The following is a 19,411-nucleotide window of genomic DNA, read 5'->3' on the forward strand; positions in this document are numbered from 1 at the left end:
CTGTAAAGACCTTTTGGCTTCATGATTTTGCATGCCTTTTTCAGGAACATTACGATCCATTTGAGATTAAATGTGCATCTTGGTGTTATCGTTCGTCACTGTTAAGAGTGTCAAAGTAGCTAGAAGTCATTAATTTTCAATGCGTGGCTTGTTTTGGATAAAGTGGGCGTCAAAAAAAAGTTGAAATCAGGTCAACTTTATGGTAATGAAATATAACAGGGTTCGATGGAAACCTATCAGAAGGTTTTAGTCGACCACTTGAGAGGATTCCAGACAATTTGGACTAATAAACTTTGGGCTACAGACCACATTAATTCCCAAACAAAACAAAGGCTGAGGTTGATGATTGTTGTGCAGGTTTCTCGGTTTGTAATGTAAAATGTGCAAAAATTACCATTAGCGTGAAGACTTATTATTATTATAGTTATTGAACATCTTCTATAAACAGCATGCAGAAATTAGACTAGCGCTTAAACATGAACACAAATATCTCACTACACAAACAGCATAAGATTGGTTTATTTAATTTAAAAAACAGTAAACTTGTTTGATTGTGAGGGTGGCCAAAGCAAATTCCGACACTCTCGCCAGGCGGCGGTGTAAATGCAAAGTTACTATTTTATTTACTATGTATGTGTACCATGTATGTAATTTTTATGTACCTAAAATGTACATAACAGTATATGGATGGTAATATAGCTAATGGTTTAGAAACCTAATCTCTCTCTCTCTCTTTCTCATTTAACAGGAGTCCTTCTGGTCATGCTGATAAAGAAGTAATGGCCGCCACCGTCCTGACCACACTGTCCACCAGCCCGTTGGTGCTCAACCCTTCTTCCAGCGCCTCAGGTTAAACTCTGCCCTTACTATCTATACCTCCTGTGCTGACTTACTAACACTCATTGCTTTGTTAAATGTTAGTTCTCAGAGAATCCATGTTGAATGGCAGCTTGTCAAACAAGCTCTAAACCTCTTGAAGTGCCCTAAAGGACTCCTGCTTTCTTTGTTTTCAGATGTTTTAAATAGGAAACGGCTTTAACGAAGTGTGTGATTTGTTTGTCGCCAAACAAAATAACAAGAATAGTGGTTTATTTTAAACACTGACTTCTAGTGAAACCAGTCCATACTGTTTCAAACAGTCAAACGGACAATTATTCAGATCAGTAAGTCATATAATTTACCTATTATTTTAAACTGTAAAATTAATACATTAATAAACAAATATTTTACAGTTTTGAATTGTATTATGGTATTACTGTATTCAGGATGCTTTCACATTTCAGGGTGCAGAGGTTTGTTTTGGAACCTGACTCGTATGCTTAGTTAGTGCGGTTCGTTTGGCATATGTGAATCCCGCAATCACACTTAAATCCGCCTCAAAACAATCAGTCTAAGATCACCTGAATAAAGGGTCTAGGGTCAATTAAAACGAATTCTGGGGCAGATCTATTATAGTGAGAAAGCAAAACGAACTAACGAACCTGGTTATATCACAGTGTATTATGGCTGTGTAATGGCCATACATACAGCAATATGAAAAGAGAATCATGAGTAGGGAGGGACGTCATTCCTACCAGTAAATCTGCATTTCATATCGAGTAAGAAGTTAAAAAGCATATCAAAGTATTACCGAGTGCTGTTTATCTGAAATAACCATCTGATATTTTTTCTTATTTTAATCTTATAATATTTTCTAATAGGTCTATTGTTTTGTTTATTTCTACACTGACACTTTGAAAGAAATCTCATCTGACTGGAGTCTCGATTCACCTGTAACTTCTCTCTATAAAGTAAGCCTATAATACATAAATCTAGCCATTTTTTAAGCTCAAAATTAATAATGAAAACAAAGTTATTAAATGTCTTGACGAGCAATAGATTGATCAATTGATTCAATAGATAGATTTGAACAACCCTAAACATCTGTAATGAGGCCATGTATGAGAAAGTCTTACCTCTGATTTATATTTGGTGATGGAAGTTAAAGTGAACCTTTTCGCATATAATTTCTCATCATCATAAATGAAAATAGCAAGTATGACAGCTGAGCGGAATCCATGGGACTAATTAAAAATAAACTGACCAATGTAAGGAGAGTTTACACGCATGTGACCTTTTAAACTATTTTGGTCCATTTAGAAACTTTGCCTTGTGAAAGTGAATCGCACCAAGAACAAAAGCAACGTTGTAATAATTTTAATCCCTGTTTCAGAACAAAACAAGGTGTGAAAGCACCCTCACAGGTTTATCTTTACATTGTGTTTACATTGAGAGAGAGAGAGAGAGAGAGAGAGAGAGAGAGAGAGAGAGAGAGAGAGAGAGAGATCCATACGTTTTATTGTTTCAAACTATTAAAAATAGTAATTTTTTAAGTGCAGAGGTACATTTTCAAAACTAAAACTATAATTTATAAAAATATTATGAAAACATTATATATATTACAATATATAATTATGTTATATTTATATAACATTATACAATATTTTTTAATGTAATTTATAACTAGTAAGTTAAACTTTTGAACAATAAAGTTGTCCGAGCAAAGAACAAGTTCTTAATAATGCAATAATAAGTAATAATAAGTAATGCAACTGAAAAGCATGAATAAACAGAAAACACATTAATTTAATTCAAAAACATCTTTCTTTTACTAATCATTTATTTTTAAGTGCATTCAAATTCCTAATATATCCCTATAGAACCGGTTATAATTGTCTAATGTCTGCATACCTTCAGCAATTTAGTAATTAGACCAGCTGAATAGTTATTGACATGCAAATTGTCATTTTCATGAGCTCATGGTTATATTATATAAGCACAAAGCTCTCTGAACAGACCATTTTTGCAGCTTCTCAAAGTTGTCTGTGTAGACATGAGTTTTGCATAAATATTAGCATATGTCTGCTTGGTCATTACACTCTTGTTTCAAAAGAATAAGAAAAAAGCTGTTTCCTATTTCATGTCCCCTTTTGCATGATGAAAGGAAGCTCGGATTACCATCTGAATGGGTTTGCAAGTGCAGAGACTGGTCTTTTCTTCAGCTCATGGCTTCCAAAACCAAAAATATGTTCACAGAGTTTTAGAAGAAAACACAATAGAGGGCTTCAGATCTCTCACTGATGTTTGAATCAAAAGCCTTTGTCTTTAAAATGAATAGTCTATAAAAAAAAAATGAAAGTGATTGTCATTGAATCCCCCTGACACTTTTTTGTAAGCTTTCTGACTTAAATTTTGTAATTATGTCCCTGTTAACCAAGAAATTGGACTAGAGATTCAGTGATTCATGAAAGAGTCATTTTCGGGAACTAAATCAGCAGATTCAGTTCAGTTCATCTTAATTTCTACAGCGCTTTTTACAATTAATTACATTAATTTCATTGTGGATTGTGTTAAAGCAGCTTAACATAGAAGTTCTAGTAAATTGAAACAGTGCCAGTTTTCAGAGTTAAGGTTTAGTTCAGTTCAGTGTGGTTTAATTTTCACTACGGAAAGTCCAAACACTGAAGAGCAAATCAATCTAGGCGCAGAAACACAAGTCTTAAACCAAGCAAGCCAGTGGCGACATTGGCGAGGAAAAACTTAACCAATTGACGAAAGTGAAGGAAAAGACTCAAGAGAAACTAGGCTCAGTTGGGCACAACCATTTCTCCTCCGGCCAAACTTCCTGTGCAGAGCTGCGGTCTATAGCTATTGCTTTGAAAAGTGTAACCAAAGGTTATTTGTTTTAAAGAGCAGGATTTGAGCATTACCTGGAGTGTAGTGAAAGCGTTCTTGTGTTGCGTTTGTTCTGACCTTTTCAGAGATTCTAGAAGTGAATGAATAGTGAGTTTTCTTAAGCTGTGTGTCACATAACAGCTGGTGTCAGTCTGCAGTCCCTTACATTTGTGCGCTGGAAGGAACAGACTGTTTTAATGGCTCCACTGAACTCTTTCCATGAATGATTTTCCCCTCGTTTGTTCCTTCGTTTATTGGGAACCGACCATCTCTGATTTTATATTGTATTGTTTTAGTTGACCAACTTTACATCAGTGATGGTTTTGTTTGCTAATGCATTGTTATTGTAAAAAGGATATTAGAACGCCTAATGTGAAGTGAATCCTTTCAAAGTTGGCAAAAATACTAAATAAAATGTAAATTCATTAACATTGTAATTCCTTCAAGTTGTTAGAGCAGCTGTGGAGGTGGGTAGAGTGGGCAAAATCTATACTCAAGTAAAAGTACAAATACCTGTTGAATTTTTTTATTCAAGTAAAAGTAAAAGTAACAATATTAAAAGTTACTTGGGTAAGAGTGAAAAAGTATCTAATGAAAAAATTGCTCAAGTAAATAGTTACTAGTTACTAACACATAAATGTGTGTGTGTGTGTGTGTGTATATAGATATATATATATATATATATATATATATATATATATATATATATATATATATATATATATATATACACAGAGTTACGGTTCCAAAAATCACGTTTCGATTCGATATGACACAGTGATGTCCCGGTTCGGTATGTTTTCAACAGCAAAAAAAAAAAAAAAAAGTGTTTCCTCCAGGATTTTTTTCCAGCTGTGGCAGCAGGCCTTTTATACACATCTATGATCTACCACTACCTATGGCGTTATTTCAATGACAAATTGAGAAATGTCATGAGCGCATTTATGTAATATGAGCATCCAAATCTTTGCCTCTGCTCATGCACAAAACTTCTTGCTCACCCTCTCAAATATATGGTGCTCATACGCAGTAGTTCTTGTGCGCTCGCAAATAAACGCTGCTGAAGTGCGATTTAGTGCGTTTATGTAAGAAGTATGTCTCCAACATTTATAAGACTTGCTAAGAATATTTATGTATTTCTCCAATAGACCAATAGACCTAGTGCCATTAATGCATTCTGAAGTAAAGTGAAATGGCTATTAACTCCAGCAAAAGTTAAAGTCATTGTACACAGAACCATAGAACCATAGACCCTTATCTATAAAGTATAACTATAGAAACTATTTTCATCTTAACTGAAAGCTACGTTGTGTTTGCTGGCCTCACGCATCACGCATCTGTCATTCAGAATGTCATCTTAAAGGGTTAAACAAATAACGCACAGCAATACTACGATTAAAGTTTGTGCTGTTATAATTCACTTACCTTTTAATACGCTTTGGTGTGATTATAACCCGCTATTTAAAAAACAACAACAACGACTGTATGTTTTGAATGAGAAGCTGTAATGTAGCCCTGGCGGGATGAATTTTAGTGTGGCGCTCAGCCATGGAACAAGGAATGTAGTGGAAACCATGTGATATTATAAAAGTATGATCTTGTTTTTTTTTTGTTTTTTGTTTTTTTACTTTGAACAGTGATGGAGCTATACTCTTAGGGCTTCTGCTAAGCAGCAAATAAAGCAAATCTTTATACTCAAAACCAAAAAGCTGCTGATAAAAAATAAACATAATATTGTAGTAGTTAAACAAATAAAAAGGAAAAAACAATTAAGCTTTTATATGGTACTCAGTTTTTAACCAATTTTTTTTAAACAAAGTTTTTTTTTTTCAGAAAGATGAGTGTCCACCTTTTCTTCAAACAGCACAGATCCGCTTGATTTGACTGTCACCTGCCATTTTAGTGGATCTGAAAGCAGAAATTATCTGCCTGAAATTGACTTATAAAGGAATAATGTAACGGGGCTCACTTACAATTAACATTTTCTAAAACCCAAATTTGTCTGAATGCTGCATGGATAGTTGCATGCAGTGCGTGTGTTTCTAGTTTTTGTCTAATTCCAGTTAGTGATTTTGTTATGTCAGTGTAAATGAGTTGACATGTTCAAATATTACCGCTAAAATAGCTTGCTGTCGTAGCAGATGTGACATATCATTGTTTTTTATCCAACACTCTCTTGCATCACCCTCTTAAACTACAGGGAAACCAAAGTGCTCTCAAAGGCCAGACCGGCTGTTGGTTATAGGAGGATTACATTAACATTATTAGCCATTTTGCAATGAGCTAGTGCAGCGTGTGCCTGACTGGAGTAGTGTTTGGAGGTGAGCGGAGAAGTCAGCACGTTGCCTGTCACGTCATTTGGGATGCCTTGTTGAGCGTTGTTGCACTGAAAACATTATATTTTGTTCACTTTATTCTCTTTTATCTTTTTAGATATTAGTCTGAATCGTTTGATTTGAAATGCGTATTTAAGCGAAAGTCTCATATCGAATGGTTCAATACAAATACGCTTATCGCTTATATATATATATGCGTATTATATATATTAAGGGTGTAACGATAAGCGTAATATATATATTAAGGGTGTAACGATAAGCGTATTTGTATTAACTTTTCATTATGAGAATATATATTTATACAAGTTCTGTCTAGTTCTTGAATCTGATTGGCTGATATATATGTGATATATTTAAGTAATATCAGCAGCTGTAAAGTGTCAAACTGTTGTATAAACGCAATATTACACTCGTAGCAGTGCGATATGGCTGTATATCGGCACTCGAGCCAACGCACGCCTCCCACCAGTGCCGATGTACAGCCATATCGCACTGCTACTCGTGTGATATTGCTCAAATATATATATATATATATATATATATATATATATATATATATATATATATATATATATATATATATCTTTTTAAAAATCTAGTAAAATATCATGTACTGTCATCATTGCAAAAATAAAAGAAATTAGTTATTAGATACTACAGTGCATCCGGAAAGTATTCATAGCGCTACACTTTTCCACATTTGTTTTTGTTACAGCCTTATTCCAAAATGGATTAAATTAATTTATTTCCTCAAAATTCTACACACAATACCCCGTAATGACTATGGGAATAAAGATTTTTTGAAATTGTTGCAAATTTTATAAAAAATAAAAAACCTAAAAAATCACATACATAAATATTCACAGCCTTTGCTCGATACTTTGTTGATGCACCTTTGGCAGCAAATACAGCCTCAAGTCTTTTTGGATATGATGCCACAAGCTTCTTTTTGCCCATTCCTCTTTACAGTACCTCTCAGTTTATCAGGACTCATTGTCCTGCTGAAAGATGAACCGTCACCCCAGTCTAAAGCCAGGAGCACTCTGAAGCAGATTTTCATGCAGGATGTCTCTGTACATTGCTGCATTCATCTTTACCTTTATCCTGACTAGTCTTCCAGTTCCTGCTGCTGAAAAACATCCCCACAGCTTGATGCTGCCACCACCATGCTTCACTGTAGGGATAGTATTAGCCTGGTGATGTGTGGGGTCTGGTATCTCCAGACGTAACGCCTGGCATTCACTCCAGAGAGTTCCATTTTAGTCTCATCAGACCAGGTAATTTTGTTTCTTATTGTCTGAGAGTCCTTCAGATACCTTTTGAAAAATTCCAGTTGGAGAGTGGTTTCTGTCTGGCCACTCTACCATACAGGCCTGATTGGTGGATTGCTGCACAGATGTTTTTCCTCTGTAATGTTCCCCTCTCTCCACAGAAGAACGGTGGAGCAAAGGCTGTGAACACTGATGTACATGTGATTTTTTAAAAATAAATTTGCAACAATTCAACAATTGTTTTTTCACATTATCATTATAGGGTATTGTGTGTAGAAATTTGAGAAAATAAATTAATTTAATTAATTTTGGAGTTAGGCTGTAACATCAAAAAATTTAGAAAAAAGTGAAGTGCTATGAATACTTTGCGGATGCAATGCAGTTATTAAAACTATAGAAAGGTGTTAATAAAATCTTCTTACTATTAAAAAGAAATTAGGGAAAAATATACAGGAGGCTTATAATTCTGACTTCAAATATATATATATATATATATATATATATATATATATATATATATATATATATATATATATATATATATATGAGACGCAGGTGGTACTGTTGCGCTTTACCATTCTCACTAATTTAGACGTTAGCGGGACATTACACTAAATGTAAACAAGGTAAAATAGTTCTTGGATTAGCACAATGTCAAAAAACCGCCTCACAGACCACCATATTAGGTCTGAAATCTACAAGTTGAGTTATTGGCATCGGCAGTTAGAGATAAAACCTGCTATGACACAATTTAAATGTAAAATTTTACTATTTTGATAAATGTGGTTTATGAAGTGTTATAGAGATGTTATACAGTTAATACGCTTTTATTTTCTCCAATAAATAAATGTTTAAAAATGTGTATGTACGGCCCCTGACTTTACTCACAACACTCAGTGCGGCTCTTAAGTTTGGATTTGACAACCCTGTTTTAAAGCAACTTTTTCTAGCTGTTACTTAATGTAGGCGGAGTAATACAGAAGGCTAGGTAGGCTTTTGGAATGCTGTTATTGCAGAATATTGCATGGCTATCATGGAACAAAATCAATGCCTAAAGTCTTGAATTAAAAAGCTTGTTGAATATCACAAACTGAAAAAAATAATACACCGTATTAACAAGTTCTTGCATTTTAATGACTTGAATTCCAGGGTTTGTATGTTTAGGTCCTGAAATTTAACATATCTGTTTATTTAAGCTGTGAATATTTCAACGAAAAATATTTCAAACACGTTTTCATACTTAAAAATTCAATAATTCATATTCAATTTTCAGATTTCACTTAAAAAATATTCAATACCCTTTAAAAATACGATGTATAATATTCAAAAGGTCATTTTCAGTTCATTTTATTTCAGTTCTAATATTCGCTTCCATAAATTCAGTGGATCATATTCGACTGATAAAATTCAACATTACATCCGGGAACTGCAGGAGAAGCAATAGATTGCAGAGTGAAGATCGCCAGCTGCTTTAGCTTTCACCAGCAGGTGGAGATGGAATAATGTAAGATTTTTAACCCAGTAAACAGGCGAGAAAAAGGCTAATAAAGGCAAAAAAGTAGCATTCAATTTTAATATCAATACCTTGGACATTATAAATAATAAAAAGTATGAGTAAAATGAGTAAATGAGGTTTTAGTAATCTATATTTGCCCTTATGTAACGGAAGCCAGCTGGTGATCGCGTAAAGCTCACTCCTGATCCAGGGACAGACGTTGTTCTGCAATCTTATCGGAGCTTGTCTCCCATGCTGGCTCCTGCTCGGACCGGTGCGGTTACTTGCACATAAACCGTCTTTTGATGAATATGATGTTACACATTGTCTATCTTTATTGACTCTTTCTTCCATAGACGCTAAGTATTATATTGACAGCTAAAGAATATAAACGTATGAGAAACAGGAGAGAAAATATAATAATAATACAAAATAGATAAACATTGACAGGGCTAAGAACAATTACGAACAAAGATTTTCTAAAGCAGAGAGATTTTATGAGAATGTCACAAAACAGTTTACTTGGAACTGTTAAACAGAGTTCAGGTATGATTTAAGGTTGGTTATAGATGGGGCGTCTGATTTAAAATAATTTAACATGCGAATGCATTAAAGGAGCGTCTTCAGATATTATTTAAACGCAGCTATGTCAGGATTGGGATAGGTTATAATTTCATTATTTAAATTATGATTGTTATTATTATTATTTTATGACATGTATTTGGGCTATTGCGCTTAAACAAGTCATCTGTGATTCTAAATTAATATTTCTATTTATCCTTTTTAGCTATCACTTTGCTATCGTCTTTCTCTTCTTTTTTTTCGAATTTTTTGGGGTTCTGCCACGGTTAAACATTTGCAAAATGTCTTAGTTCGTCCAGATTATCGCTTTTCCTCTAAAATAGAGACGAAGCAGAAGGAAAATGAATGAATTGATGAATGAATGAAATGATTGACGTTTTTATGCTTGTGCTGTGCGGCTTGCTCACGACAAAGTCGAACGAGTGGCCGCGAGCTCCGGTGGCCAGTCAGAGCCAGCGCCCCACAGCAAACTGATTAAGAGATGTTGGATGGCTGCCAATATATGATAGGAATTCTTCCAAAGTTTCAGATGATATCTGGGCTTGTGCATAATAATTTAAAATGAAAGTGAAAGTCATGACATTTGGCCAAGGATAAGAATAGCCTACAAGAGTGTTTCGATTATTATATTAATCGTATGTCATGCTTGGGCTTATTTGAATAACACCTCGCTGTTTACCATTTCCGAAAGTGGAGCTGACGTCGGCAAGAAATTGCTTGTATAATTGTAAATAGAGTGATGAATATTAATGGATTTCTTATATCTGTCATTTCTGATAATATAATTGATTAGTGTGAGCTTATGAGTTTCCAACACAGCAAAAATGCATCCAGAATCCTAAACCAATAACTTTGTCAAGCAAAAATTATGATTTTATAGGCTACTGATTTTTAAAAAAAAAAAACAAGAAAAAAGAAACTATTAGCTACCTTAGCAATTGTTTATTTAAATATGATCATCTCAAAATATAAAATAAAAACATAATGGTTTGACTTTGTGAAATCATAAAACACACTTGCAGAAAAGAGTTAATAGAATAAATGAGCAAATACATTCTCTACAGTAGATGGCGATTAAAGCTCAGTAATACCCCATGAGGATGAACATGAGCTGCTTTGCAGGAACCCCTCAACCACGCATGTCAAACCACGCATTCTAAACATTAATCTTATGAAACTAGCTCAAGTGACAACTATATTAAATTTAAAACAGTTTAAATAAGTTTGTTTAATAACTGCAAAAAAAGATTAACATTGCTAATCATAAAATACAAACGGTCGCTGCAAAGTTATAAATAACGGTTTTCTCATTTAATACTGAAAACAAATTAAAGTCAGTTATAACTGCCTATTATCAAACCACAGGCGACTCATTTTATTACTTATCATTGGCTGCGACATTGCTATTAGCGTTAATACCTTTTTCTCGACTATAGGCTACATAACAATAAAACAATAATCTGGAAAAACTAAGATTTTGCAAACGTTTAACCATGGCAGAACCCCAAAAATTAGAAAAAAGAAGAGAACGACAGGCAGAGTGATAAAAAGGATAAATAGAAATATTAATTTAGAATCACGGATGACTTATTTAAGCGCAATAGCCCAAATAAATGTCATACAATAATAATATTAACAATAATAATAACTTAAATGATGAAAATGAATAACCTATTCCAATCCTGACATAGCTGCGTTTAAACAGCGCAAACATACTCCTTATAGTTATGCCATATTAGACGGTTCTGTGTGAATAACTAAAGAGAAGACGCCTTTAATGCATTCGCATGTTAAATTATTTTAAATCAGACGCCCCATCTATAACCAACCTTAAATCATACCTGAACTCTGTTTAACAGTTCCAAGTAAACTGTTTTGTGACATTCTCATAAAATCTCTCTGCTTTTGAAAATCTTTGTTCGTAATTGTTCTTAGCCCTGTCAATGTTTATCTATTTTGTATTATTATTATAATAATGTTTTCTCTCCTGTTTCTCATACGTTTATATTCTTTAGCTGTCAATATAATACTTAGCGTCTATGGAAGAAAGAGACAATAAAGATAGACAATGTGTAACATCATATTCATCAAAAGACGGTTTATGTGCAAGTAACCGCACCGGTCCGAGCAGGAGCCAGCATGGGAGACAAGCTCCGATAAGATTGCAGAACAACGTCTGTCCCTGGATCAGGAGTGAGCTTTACGCGATCACCAGCTGGCTTCCGTTACATAAGGGCAAATATAGATGACTAAAACCTCATTTACTCATTTTACTCATACTTTTTATTATTTATAATGTCCAAGGTATTGATATTAAAATTGAATGCTACTTTTTTGCCTTTATTAGCCTTTTTCTCGCCTGTTTACTGGGTTAAAAATCTTACATTATTCCATCTCCACCTGCTGGTGAAAGCTAGAGCAGCTGGCGATCTTCACTCTGCAATCTATTGCTTCTCCTGCAGTTCCCGGATGTAATGTTGAATTTTATCAGTCGAATTTGATCCACTGAATTTATGGAAGCGAATATTAGAACTGAAATAAAATGAACTGAAAATGACCTTTTGAATATTATACATCGTATTTTTAAAGGGTATTGAATATTTTTTAAGTGAAATCTGAAAATTGAATATGAATTATTGAATTTTTAAGTATGAAAACGTGTTTGAAATATTTTTCGTTGAAATATTCACAGCTTAAATAAACAGATATGTTAAATTTCAGGACCTAAAAATACAAACCCTGGAATTCAAGTCATTAAAATGCAAGAACTTGTTAATACGGTGTATTATTTTTTTCAGTTTGTGATATTCAACAAGCTTTTTAATTCAAGACTTTAGGCATTGATTTTGTTCCATATATCAGTCAATCAGATTCAAGAACCAGACAGAACTGTTGTATTCATATTGCACGATATTTATTACATTACAGTGAATTGTGTGGTGGGATCTTCACAGTTATGTTTTAACTGTGAAGATCTCTTTTGTCTCACACAATTCCTTCATGTTGTCCCAACACAAAAGTTAACCTAAATCTTTGTACAAATTCCTGTGGATTCATCATAAAATAATTAAGTTGTCCAAAAAAATCCCAGACTTTGCTAATTCAGCTAATTTTAAATAAGTTGTTTGTACAAACAGCAGTGTTTATAAATGTGAATGAAGATTTATTTAAAAAAAAAGATTTATTTTGGCATTAGAAAATTTGACATTAGTTAATAGTTTTTCTCATGTTCATACATGTACAGCTCATACATCTCTTTAATATAGATAATTTCACATGATAGCAGACATTCTGTAATAATATCACATCTCATTACTCTTGCCTGGAGGACAACCTAAGTTTAAAAAAAAATGTCGGCGCTTTCACAACTCTCCCATTGCTATTTAATCTAAGACATTGGTCTAGGGATTGGGTTTTATGTCTTTTTCATTTGTACGTTGTCATTTTTTAATATCTTTAATGCAAACTCATTGCCCTTCTGGGAAATTAAAGACTTATTGTTCTGTATCATGGTGGCTGCACAAATACATGAGAGCAGTCTCTTTCCTCCACACCAGCAAAATAGAATGGGACAAAATAAATGGCGTCTTCTTGTAGTTCAGTGGTTTGATGACTACACTGTTTTCCCCCCCATACATTGATTCATTTATTTGTGCCTCATCATAAATACTGACTCTCAAAAATAGTTTTGATAGTTCCTGCCTCTCAGCTACACTGAAATCTACACTAAATATACATGATTGAGTGTATAGGTGCATAGTGTACACTACCTGACAAAAGTCTTGTTGCCCATCAAAGTTTTAGAAACAGCAAATAATAACTTGACTTCTAGTTGATCATGTGGTATCAGAAGTGTCTTATATTAAAGGTGAAAGCCTCTAGATTAAGCTTATTTTACCTAAATGTAAAAATATGATCATGCCTTGATTTTTAATGATTTAATCAGAACAGTAAGGTCTGACTCTGCTTAGACAAAAGTCTTGACACTTGACAGAAATAATGTACAGTATAGAAAATAAAGGCATGGTGCCGTGGAAAAAGAATGAATATTGTGTGTGACTCCCATGAGCTTGGAGGACTGTGTCCATACATCTCTACAACGACTCAAATAACTTATTAATAAAGTCATCTGGAATGGCAAATAGCATTCTTGCAGGTTTTCCAGAGTTCATTAAGATTCTTTGGATTCATCTTCAGTGCCTCCTCCTTTATCTTACCCCAGACATGCTCAATAATGTTCATGTCTGGTGACTGGTCTGGCCAATCCTGGAGCACCTTCTTTGCTTTCAGGAACTTTTCAGTAACTGTCTTGAAGCAGGCTGTTGATGTTGCCATCCACTCTGCAGATCTCTCGCACGCCCCCATACTGAATGTAACCCCAAACCATGATATTTTCTTTACCAAACGTCTGATTTCTGTGAGAATCCTGAGTCCACTACAGTATTTGTCTCCTGCAGTATTTGTGATGATTGGGATGCAGTTCAACAGATGCTTCATTTGAAAAATCTACCTTCTGCCACTTTTCCAAATGATCAACTTTGGCTGCATTTACACTGCAGGTCTTGATGCTCATTTCCTGATTTTGTGACTGCATCCGATTTTTTTGATGACCTGCTTACATCATCTTTTAAAAGTGACTCGTTTCAGATTTTCTGCATTTACACAGCACACGGCAAAGGCGCAATGACCAGGGAAAAAAAGAGAGGGCGCTGACTAACAGCTGATAATTAAAGAGTGCTCTTTTCTCTATTCCTGTATGTAATCTGTTCGCAGCTTTTGACAGGCTGTTTTACTATAGTTTATGACAGAAAGGTTCTCATTTGTCCATCTTCTTTTGATATGTAGGCTTTTAAAAACCTTTAGGGCATCTCATGCTGAAAAATCCAGCTTAAACCAGCCTGGGCTGATTGGCTGGTTTTAGCTGGTTGACCAGCCTGGTTTTAGAGGGGTTTTGGCCATTTCCAGGCTGGTTTCCAGCCATTTCCAGCTTGGTCTTAGTTGGTCAGGATGGAAAATAACCAGCTTAATCCAGCTAAAATCAGCTTGACCAGCCTGGTTTAAGCTGGACATAGCTAGTTTTGGCTATAGGCTTCCAGCCTGTCTAGGCTGGTCAAGCTGGTTTTAGCTGGTCATCTCCCAGCCTGACCAGCTAAGACCAGGCTGGAAATGGCTGAAAACCAGCCTGGAAATGGCCAAAACCCCTCTAAAACCAGCCTGGTCGGTCAGCTAAAACCAGCCAACCAGCCTAAGCTGGTTTAAGCTGTTTTTTTCAGTAGGGATAATGTAATGTCCATGGCGTGATTTATGCATGGATGTAGGCTAGCTGTGCATTAGTTTTATATTAGCTTATATTGGTTACGTGGCGGACATTGCGTTTTCTCGCTCTCGTTAACATGCTTAAATACCTGTGCTATTTGACAGTATAAAAGCTGTTTAAGTCCTTGTGTATGAGATTTAAGGTTTGTGACTGGTTCGTGCTGAAGTCTGTTCTAAAAGTCAAAAATTCAAGTTATAATTTGTTGCTCTTACAAATGGAATCGACAACAAGACTTTTGTTCAATAGTGTATAGTGTGTCATTTGGAAACAACTACTAGCCTAATATTTGATATCAAAAGTTAAAGAAACTAAGTTGCCAGTGTGTCTGAATTCACACCTGATCTACCTGACATTAAACAATGCATATGTAAATCAAAAACAAAAAAAAATAGAAGGCATTTTCTGAAGACTGGTACAAGCTCACAGTGTGACAAGTAAAATCTACAAATAAACATTGTGGTGTTTCCACATTCACAACATTTATTTGCTTTTCAATAACTCATAAGGCATGTATTTGAAGTGCCGCCGCAAACATAGAGCAGGTCTGTGGGAAATACTGAACTCTCAGCATCAGGTTTGCTCCTAATTGTAACTCATTCTTCTATAGAATCACCTACTTTCAAAAGGAAGAGACTGTCTGATAAACTTAAACAGTCACCGACCACAGTTTGGGTTCATCTGGAAATAGTTTAGACCACTGATGTGGGGTAAAAATGAAACAATTGTGTGACAAACCTTATGTAGAATTGAAGCTGAAACTACTTCCACTCAAATAATTACTTTTGCTGCCTGTTCAAACTACTCAATTAAAATTAGAGTTTAATTTAGTTGAAAAGCACAATTTTTAAGTTTATTTGGGACAACTTAATTGTTTTTATGTTCAATCCACTTCAATTTTTTTAAAACCTAAATCAATTTGTGTCAGGACAACATAAAGGAATTGTGTGGAACCCAGTATTTTTCACAGTGGAGGTCTTTCCTGTCACGATTGATCCCAACATTCAATCATTTATTCATTTTCCTCTGGCTTAGTCCCTTTTTTTATCAGGGTTCACCACAGCAGAATGAACCGCCAACTATTCCAGCATATGTTATACACAGCGGATGCCCTTTTAGCCGCAGCCCAGTACTGGGAAAGCCCTGAGCTCAACATTAAATCTTTAAATCAAGCTACTCCAGGTACTCTATTCCTCTAATTAGTGTACTGTAAGTCACTTTAAATGAAAAAGCGTCTGCAAAATGACATGTGCGCACATGCTGGACTACAATCCTAAAAGGTCAAGTGTCATAAAATGAGTATGAAATGGCTGCTTGAGGTCATATAAGGTCGGCACCACTTGTGCTGTTTCTCAAGAGCATGTGACATGTTTTTAAGCCTACAGATTTTTGCTGTTTAAGTTTATTTGCTCAAGGACTTCAATGGTTAACGTCAGCTGAACTGTGTGGCTTATTCTTTTGCAGAGGTCAACCTTATGTGGCTGTTTGGTGTGTGTTTATAGTTGTTATTGTTTGTTTGTTTTAAGCTATTGTTTGGTATGGTATTAAATATATACTCTATCGATTAACTTTGTGAAGTAACAGTAATTTACAGTGTAAAAAATACATTTTGTTATTTAACATATTTCAGAATAACGTGGAAAAACCATAAAGTAAAACTGAAAAATTCTGTAGAATTTCTGTGTGGAATTTGCATGTTCTCCCTTCGTTCGCATGGGTTTCCTCCAGGTGCTCCGGTTTCCCCCACAGTCCAAAGACATGTGGTAAAGGTGAATTGGGTAGGCTAAATTGTCCGTAGTGTATGAGTGTGTTTTTGTGAAGGAGTGTGTGTGAATGTTTCTCAGAGATGGGTTGCGGCTGGAAGGGCATCCACTGCGTAAAAACGTGCTGGATAAGTTGGCGGTTCATTCTGCTGTGGGGACCCCGGATTAATAAAGGGACTAAGCTAACAAGAAAATGAAGGAATTAATGAATTCTGTAGAAAAACAGTTCATTACCAGAATTTAGAAAAATAATTTACATAGCCAACATACACAAATTATTGTTTGAAATGGCTGAAAATATTGATTAAAGTTAAACGAACACTCCACTTTTTTGGAAATAGGCTCATTTTACAACTCCATAGTTTTTTGAATACATTCTGCTGATCTCCGGGTCTGTCGGGAGCAATTTTAGCTTAGCTTAGCATAGATCATTGAATCAGATTAGATCGTTAGCATCTCACTCAATTGTGTAGAGTTTTAGAAATGTTCCTATTTAAAGCTTGACTCTTCTGTAGTTATATCATGATGCTTCTAGGGACTGTGTAGCGCCATTGTTGTGATCCAAGCCCTGTGAAGAGATGATGCCAAACATAGAGGACTTCTAAAGGTATCTATAATCCTGGACCAGGACGTATTCTGAGCAGATGCTGTGGCGGTTATAGAGGAGTGGAGAGCATGAGACTGATTACTAAAATACCCCAGTGACAGACGAATCTCCGCATTGATCCCGTGGGCCAGCCTGAACATTCACCGATGACCTACTCACACCCGCAACTTCTCCACGATGGACATCCAGCTTTCCCCAGCCTCCAGCGCCTAGACTGCAGCTCTGTCTGCACAAGAAGTTTGGCCAGAGGAGAAATGGTCATTCCTAACTGAGCCTGGTCTCTCTCAAGGTTTTTTTTTTTCTTTCACTTGGTGAAGTTTGTTCTATCGCCACTGACTAGCTTGGTTTGAGACTTGTGTTTCTGCACTTCGATGGATTTGTTCTTCAGTGTTTAGTCTTTCAGTAGTAAAATTTTAACTGAACTGAACTAAACTGAACTTCAACTCTGAAAACTGGACTGACACGATTTCAATCCACTAGAACTTCTATGTTAAGCTGCTTTGACACAATCTACAATGTAAACGCGCTGCAAAAATGAAGATGAATTAAATTGAATGCTACTGATCTAATCCAATTCAAGGATTTATGCTAAGCTAGGCTAAAAGTTCTCTCACCAGAGTCAGAGATTGGCTGAATTGATTTAAAAAAATGGTAAAACTCAAATGTATAACTCTATGAGAGTTGTAAAACGAGTTTACTTCCAGTAAACCTGGAGTGTTCCTTTAACCCTTCGTTAAATCTTAAATGGATACCTTAGGTATTTAGCAATCCATGACGTTGTTTATTACCATCTCCCTCCCTATTTTTTAAAAATTATTATATATTTTCATTTTAAACATTATTTTTTAAAGTAAGTTAGACGTACATCTTTTTAGTGTTCCTCAATCTATTCATTATTAGACAATATAAGCAAACAATAGAAAGCACAACAATACTAATACAAATGTATGTTTAATTCATTTGTTAGGTAAAACGTAAATATAAGTGGATTATATATATGTATATGTTAATTTAAACATTTCAGGATTTGAATTTTAAGTAAACACAGTCAGAAGCAGTAATTTACCTGTGGTTTGTAGTCGTTCAGTGTATACTACAGTAAGTCATGTGTTGCTATATATAAAACATTTATTTGACTACCGATGCCACAGGCAGCAAAACAAGCTTTGAAATGAATGTCTAGCACGCGTCGGTGAATTAAAACAATGGAGTTACACATTACAGTGGCAGTGTGTTGTTTGATGTAGATCCACAGCGATGCGTGCAGCTTAAGTTGTATTCTTTATCTGCCCACACTAACTCCTATGTGACTGAAGAGTTAAAAGCAAGGAAATAAGGGAAGACATATTAATATTATTCAGACTGGGTGTGATGCTAAATTTCCTGGATTCTGTGGATGAAAAGATATCCGAATGAAAGCTATGATTTGCACTCATGGAAATTGACCTGTAGCCTCTGACTTTTTAATATTTTAATATAGCTTTTAATATTGTTGGTAATGGATTACAAGTTGTTATATTTCATTTTTTTATACATGCAAAGTTGTATCTCTTGTGTTGTTGTTCATTTGCTTTTATAAGTGTTATATTTTTGTGTTTTGTTTTCTATTTTTATTTAATTGTTTTCTTTCTGTTTAGTAATTACTTAATTTGTGTTTTGATTGTTTTTTTATTTGAAATGTTGTTGTTGCTTTATTGTTTTTATGTTTTATTTTAATGAAATTTAATTTTTGTTTTGTTTTTGCATTGCCTTTATTATTGTGTATTCATTCATTCATGCTTTTTTTTCTGTGTTTTGTTGGGTTTTGAATTGTTTTCTTTTAGCTTTATTTAGTTTTGCTTATTTTAGATTTTGTGTTTTTCTTTTAGTTTTGTTTTAATTTACCTTTACTTTTGTATTCTGGGCTTTTGTGTTTTTTTTTTTCGTTTTATTATGTTCATATAAATATCAGACCCCCTATTTTTTTGTGTGTGTGTGTGTGTGTGATTTTTTTGCTATAAAAATGACTGATATTGTGGTCGTAATTCTCAGAAATTTGCTGAAAACTTTGCGATAACAAAAATAAAGCTTCTTTATTTTGGTCTTTTGTCAAGACAAGATCTAAAAAGGTTGTATTACTCTTATTTTTATCCACGATCTTACTTTTTCCTTCTAAGATTTCACTTATCAATTTGACTTAATACCAGCCATAAAAATAATGTCCTTCAATTCGGTCACATCCAGCAGCCGTCATCCTTGAACCAATCTCCATCATTGTAAGCTGCTTGTTTTTCTGTTTGTGCTATTGCTTTATTTGTTAGATGTTTGCTTACATTTTCTTGTGCAGTCT

The 19,411-nt window shown here is 34.6% G+C and overlaps 1 protein-coding gene across 14 annotated transcripts in view; it reads left to right on the plus strand.

Annotated features, from left to right (window-relative positions):
• Nucleotides 1-19,411, plus strand: part of slc2a4rg (SLC2A4 regulator) — a 147,901-nt gene that overhangs the window by 83,937 nt on the left and 44,553 nt on the right. For all 14 annotated transcript variants that reach the window (XR_015523314.1, XR_015523312.1, XR_015523316.1 and 11 more), the window contains exon 3: nt 749-849. Coding sequence is in view for 2 of the 14 variants with exons in the window: in XM_087306752.1 (XP_087162878.1) it covers nt 749-849 (101 nt within the window). In the remaining 12 variants the exon portion in view is untranslated. The remainder of the gene's footprint in view (nt 1-748; nt 850-19,411) is intronic.

The sequence above is a fragment of the Danio rerio genome, chromosome 23 (genome assembly GCF_052040795.2).
Source record: "Danio rerio strain M-AB ecotype USA chromosome 23, GRCz13ab, whole genome shotgun sequence".
NCBI lineage: Eukaryota > Metazoa > Chordata > Actinopteri > Cypriniformes > Danionidae > Danio > Danio rerio.